Below are 6,064 nucleotides of genomic sequence, written 5' to 3' on the forward strand. Positions count from 1 at the left end.
GGCCGCAGCTCTTTAAAGGTGCTGTAGCGACGCGCCGGCATCAGGAGCCCGTCAGGCTGCATTAGCGCAGACGGCCGTCACTCAGCCCTGCAGGCAGCGACTCCTCCATCTCTGTCAGCCGCTCCGTCACCGCCGAGGCTGACACACATGAAAGCCGGATGCAGCTGCGGAAGCTCCGGATGCTCCCGGAACGAACATGAGACGCGGCGGCTCAGTCGGCGGCCATGAATCCCGGCTTCAAAGCTGCACAAGCGGCGCTGCGCACAGACTTCTGAGGAAAGATGATTCAACACGCTGCAGCTTTCAGCGGGAAATATTTGTTGTTTCTCCTGGTTCTACTGTTCCGTGGAGCGGCAATAAGCCGGACCGTCCGGCGACAGATCCTCATCCAGGCAACCCGGCCGGACACGCCTCAGCACCGACCGGTTCACCTGCCGGTCTGGAGCTGGATTAACTGGGAGAGAGAAGCGCTTCATCAGCGTGGTGTGTTTCCTTAGCTCACCTGAAGGGGGCGCGGTCTGGGCCGGGCCCACATCCAACTCCTGCCACCACCTGCAGGACTCCCGGTTCCGGTCAAGCCGACATGTGAGGATTATGGATTTCAATCAAACATTAATTTGGGTTATTTAGTGTGTTTATTAACTACAACCTAAATATTTAGAGTTAAACTAAACATTCAGTTAGCAAGTTAAATATTTAGTTTCAGAACTTTGTTCCGACCTAAATATCTATTTACTAAACTAAATGTCTAGTTGTAGCTAAACATTTAGCATGCTAAATATTCAGCTTCAATTGCATATAGTTGCAAACTAAATACTTAGTTGGCAATCTAACTTATAACTAAATATTTAGTTTAGAACCAAGCAGTTAGCTGTGATATTTGTAACCATCAGGTGAAAACATGACTTTGGAAAATTAATCTGTTGTTTTCTTGCTAAGATTCGTACTGAAGAGGAAAAATGTTTCTAGATATGAAATGTTTCTCTGACTTGCTGTTTTCTGCATGAGACGGTTCTAAGGTTTATAGTTTGTTCCTAAATTTAAACATTAAAATGTGTCAGAATAAAAACAAAGATGTTTGGTTTCAGATCTGCCTGCCTGCTGTGCCTTTGCTGCCCCCTGCCGTTCAGAAACCAGACACTCCTGAACAGCTTTTCAGACTTTTTTATTGCAGAAACTGAATCAAAGGTCAACAGGTCACATGACCGTCTGCGCCCTGGTGCCTGCTGGGAAACGCGGTCCCTTCAGTCGTCTCCTCCGCACAGACTCAGCAGAGCCTTCTGGTAGTCTCCTTTGGTGTGTTCCTGCAACAGAACCGGGTCTCAGTCAGAATCAGAACCAGGATCCAGATTTCATCCACATGGGACTGAATCTGCTGGCTACTGGGAATTACACTGTGACCATTAACTCTGACCACTGGGAACTCTGGGAGTGAAGAAGCTGATTCAATTTCAGTCATTTTTAGGTTTCATAAAGATGAAAACAGAACAACCGTTCGCCTGAGGCTGAACCGTCTGAACGGATCAGAACCGACTGAAGGATTCCTCAGATCTGAACCAGAGAGCAGAGTTACTACTTCCTGTGGTCCAACATGGAGCCAGGCTCAGCTATCAGCTGTTACCACGGAAGCAGATCCAATATCGGTTACCGTGGAAACAGATGCAGCATATTTTCCTGAAACGGGCCCATGCAGGTTTGGGGGACAGACCCTGAAGCTTGTGGTGCGTTCAGGGTCTCGGCCTGCGTGGGACACTGCAGTGACTCACAGCGATGGTCTGGTACAGAGACTTCTTGTGCTGCCTCTTGAACTCGGTTCTGATCCTCATCAGGTCCACTTCGCAGCGGGACACCAGGATCCGGGTCACCACCTTCTCCTTGGCTCCTTTACTCTGAAGAGACAGACAGCGGGTCAGAACCCAACCACAGATCAGAACCAGGGCCCAGAAACCCAACCAGAGGCACACGGTGGTTCTGGTTACCTTCATGGCTTCGTAGAGTTTGTTGGCAAAGTACAGCTGCCGGTTCTCGAAGCACTCCACTGAGAGGAAAGCAGAGTCAGTTAGGAGGCTCTGAAGGGTTCTGGTTCTGGTGGGTTCTGATTGGACCTGAGGATGGAACGTACCCAGAGTGAGGAAGGATTTCTCCAGGTCTCCCTTCACCTCCTTCTTGATGCTCTCCTTCATGTCGTATGGACTGTAGCTCTTATAGCGCTCAAACACTGGCACACAGGACAGAGGACAGTTACCATGGTGACCCAACAGAACCGCCCCAGACCCGCAGCAGGCCGAACCAGGCCAGAACCCATCACTCTGACTGTGAACTCATCGGTACCTTTCTGCAGGTGAGGGATGCTCCTCTGGGACATGATGGAGATCCAGGAGCCCACATCCGTCCCCTTCCTCTTCACCCCGGCCTCGTACAGAACCTGAGCACAGAACCGCAGGTAAACCAGGTCAGAACACAACTCTAACGTTAGAGGTCCAAACACCAAGCCCGACCCATCAGAACCTAAACAATATGAACTGAGTTGCTTTTTAAATGAACACCAGAAATCATGATAATGACTTGGAGCTCAAGTCAGAACAAAAGTCCGGAATGAGCCGGACCCAGAGTCCAAGCAAGTCGGAGTCGGACCCAGTGGACTTTGGAAGAAGAAAAACGACAACGTAGGTAGTCGGGCGCCTGAGGCTGCGAGAACCAACAAGTGAAAAGTCTTTGTTTCTGACCCGTAGAGGAGCCCGGCGGTTCTGAAGCGTACTCACTCTGGCGTCATCGTCGATCTTCTGGTAGTCCACCACGTTGCTCGGCTCGTCTCTTCTGGTCTGCAGACGGGAGGAAACGTTCAGAGGTTCACTAGTTCTGGTCACATTTCAGTCAGAAGGCAGGTCAATGTTCTCTGTCTTCCTGGTTCTAATCAGAACTCCAGCAGAAGCGTTCTGGACCAGCAGGGTTCTGGACCAGCAGGGTTCTGGACCGTTAGTTTGTCAGTCAGACCTGCTGCAGGAATCAAAGCCACTAAACGCCTGGATGAGTTTCTCTAGTCTGAGACTTTAGTCCTCTGGTCCTGAAATGTTCTGCAGGTGAGAGAAGGCCCACTTTGGAACTTTATGCAGCTCTGACGGTTCAGGTCAAAGGTCATCCTGACCTCTAAAGCTGACTGATCCTTCCCCTTTAATAACCTCAGTTTCTGTTCAGATGGAGAAAGTTTTGGCCGTTATCTAAGCATCTGGGTTCAGTCACCAGGTGACATCATGATGTAGAGTGTGTATTACCTGCACTGTCACGGTAACTAATCTAATACTTGGTATAGGTTCTGCTGGTTTACAGTAACCGGATCAGAACCAATAGTCAGGTCTTCCAGCTGACTTTAAAAAGATTAATCATTAGGATTTAAGTCAGAGTATTCTACTCAGTCTGGTCCAGTCCAGTCCATTTTGGTCCAATTGGTTCTGCATGAACACTTGGAGCAGAGACCCGGTTCTGGTTCTGTGGTACCTGGACCAGAGCCAGCAGCAGCTTGGCAAAATTTCCCGATGTGTCTCCTGAGATGTCCTTCTCCAGCTCCTTCTTAAACACTGCAGAGACCAAATAAAGAGGACTGAATGGCAGAGTAAACCCGATCAGAACCTGGTCCAGAAGGTTCTGGCAGACCAGGAATCTTCTTCCTGTCCATCTCTGTCACTCACTCTCTCTGTAAGCCTTCTTGATCTCTGCCAGCTCTTCGTTGTTCCTGGAGCAGACCAGTTCGATCAGCGTCTCCTCGTCGGTCCCCAGGCCCTGCACAGATCCAGAACCAATCAGAACCGAGTCAGGCTGGAGATCCTTCTGCAGCAGGCTGAGCTTCCTGCGTTGACCAGCAGGTGGCGCTGCCGCTGCTGGCAGTTAGCTCTGACCTTCATGGAGGCTTTGAGCTCCGAGGCGTCATACTGGGCGGTGCTCTTCATCAGACCCAGCAGCAGGGCCTCCAGAGAGCCGGATAGCGCCCCCTTCAGGGCAACACTCAGGTCCTGCACAACAGATACATTCATATTGACATATTCAGTTCCTTCCGCAACCACCAGGGGGAGACATGAATAACTTCACATGAGCAGTAAGTCCTTCCCTGATTGGTCATCACTGCTTGGCGGAAAAATAACTCCATCAGTTGGCCTGAGCAGAGTTTACCACCGATTGCTCTTCAAAATATCTTCAAGCATCGAACCATGTCTTTACTGAGCGGGTAAGCTTGGTATATTTTTCGTTTATAGCAATACTTGACTTAGTTTACCTGTTTAAAATAGTTTTTTTTTGTGATGCTGTTATTGCGACTGTTAAACTCCATTCTTAAAAGGGTTGTTTTCAGATTTGGAGTTTAATTTAACCATTATAATTAAGTTGCACTTGGACAGTATGCAGTCTGAGTAATTTGAAAAGATGTGCTCTTGGATTCGGCTACCTTCCCTACATGATTTATTGCTATTTACAGTATTTTTGACTCATTTGAGATGGCTATGCTAACCGGAAGTAGCGTTTTTGAATGCAACTGCGCAGTTATATGAACAAGTTTTCCTATGAAATACAGACGTTAGAATGCTTGTTTAGTTATTTATTTGCATATTTTAATTATGTTTACCGGTAAGTTGATTTAAATTAATGAATTTGAAAATGAATGAAAACTTAACTGATGGCGAGCTGGTATGACGTTTTATTTTTGTTCAATTTATTATTATTTTCGGCTAGATTTTAATCGTAAAATAACAGCTAAATTTCTCTTTTGAAGCCTTAAATTTAACACACACTTCACGGAGTGGGCAACTCCAGGCCTGGAGGGTCTCCTGCAACTTTTAGATGTGTCTCTACTCCAAAACACCTGAGCCAAATAATGTCTTTAGCAGGACTCTGGAGAACCTGACTGATTCAGCTGTTGGATTCAAGCGTGTTGGACCAGGGAGACGTTCAGAGCTGCAGGACACCGGCCCTCCAGGACCAGGACTGCCCTGAACTGTTTCTCTGTTCCACCATTTTTGTTCGTCATACTTTGAGTTTCTCATAGACCAGCAGTCGGCAACCCAAAAAGTTGAAAGAGCCATACTGGATCAAAAAAGCAAAACAAATCTGTCTGGAGCTGCAAAAAATTAAGTCTTATAAGGCTTATTATGAAGGCAAAACAGGCTTTAGGTGTTTATATTAGCTATTTTATCATCTAATAAAAACAACTAAGTGCATGCATAATTAGCATTCATGATTAAATGTTTATTTTCCTGCAGCGTCCTGCTTCATCTTGCTGTGCACAGCAAGATGTAACTTTAATCTTGACGTGGCAGCTATACCTTCCCTGGAAATGTCTTTCCACCTCATGTATTTTTTTGGACTATAAGCCGATACTCTTTCCCCACGCTTTGAACCATGCGGCTTATAGCCCGCTGGGGCTTATCTATGTACGTTTCCAGTTGAATAAAATAATTAGGTGCGGCTTAGTAAGGTGCTCTTTTGAAAAAACTCCAGAGAGCCACTAGGGCGGCGCTAAAGAGCCACATGCGGGGTTGCATGTGGCTCTTTGGAGGAAACACACTTTAAATATCAAAATACACTTTACACATCTATCTGAAATGGATCTATGGGGTTTCATTAAAGGCCCTCAGTCCGTTTCCTCTGAGGCTCGGTCCACATCCACCATGGTTCTGTCTCTGCTCCGGTTCTACAGAACCTGGACCGGAGGAACCGGGTTCTGACCTTCTTGGCGATGCGCTCGTACTCGAAGGCGATCTCCCGGCGCTGCTCGGCACTCCGCCGGGTCAGGATGTCGATGATGGTCTGTTCATCCACGCCTGGGAGGAAAGGTCAGAGGTCAGGCTGGTCCCTGCCTGGCTCCTGGGCTCCTCGGGATCTGAACCCTCACCTTTGGTCTTGATGGCCGTCTCAATCCGGGCCGCGTCCCGGGCCGCGTCAAAGTCTCGGACCGGAACCACGGTGGGGAATTTGGGCTCTTCCTCCTGCAGACAGAGGAAGCAGAACCTTCAGAACCACCTCTCTCCCTCTCTCTCTGTCTCTCTTTCTCTCTCCCCTTCTCTCTCTCTCTCTCTCT

General features: G+C 48.1%; 1 protein-coding gene across 2 annotated transcripts in view; it reads right to left on the reverse strand.

The window, feature by feature from the left end:
- Window positions 1–1,146: 1,146 nt before the first annotated feature.
- LOC103129420 (annexin A2-B) overlaps window positions 1,147–6,064 on the reverse strand; it is a 23,795-nt gene continuing 18,877 nt past the window's right edge. For both annotated transcript variants that reach the window (XM_007540511.2, XM_016665040.1), the window contains exons 3-13: window positions 5,879–5,972; window positions 5,713–5,807; window positions 3,894–4,007; window positions 3,687–3,777; window positions 3,496–3,575; window positions 2,763–2,822; window positions 2,332–2,425; window positions 2,123–2,218; window positions 1,980–2,038; window positions 1,767–1,889; window positions 1,147–1,304 (exon numbers count right to left, since the gene is read on the reverse strand). In XM_007540511.2, coding sequence (XP_007540573.1) covers window positions 1,245–1,304; window positions 1,767–1,889; window positions 1,980–2,038; window positions 2,123–2,218; window positions 2,332–2,425; window positions 2,763–2,822; window positions 3,496–3,575; window positions 3,687–3,777; window positions 3,894–4,007; window positions 5,713–5,807; window positions 5,879–5,972 — 966 coding nt within the window. In that variant the 3' untranslated portion in view covers window positions 1,147–1,244. The remainder of the gene's footprint in view (window positions 1,305–1,766; window positions 1,890–1,979; window positions 2,039–2,122; window positions 2,219–2,331; window positions 2,426–2,762; window positions 2,823–3,495; window positions 3,576–3,686; window positions 3,778–3,893; window positions 4,008–5,712; window positions 5,808–5,878; window positions 5,973–6,064) is intronic.

Source organism: Poecilia formosa, unplaced genomic scaffold (assembly GCF_000485575.1).
Source record: "Poecilia formosa unplaced genomic scaffold, Poecilia_formosa-5.1.2 Scaffold544, whole genome shotgun sequence".
Classification (NCBI taxonomy): domain Eukaryota; kingdom Metazoa; phylum Chordata; class Actinopteri; order Cyprinodontiformes; family Poeciliidae; genus Poecilia; species Poecilia formosa.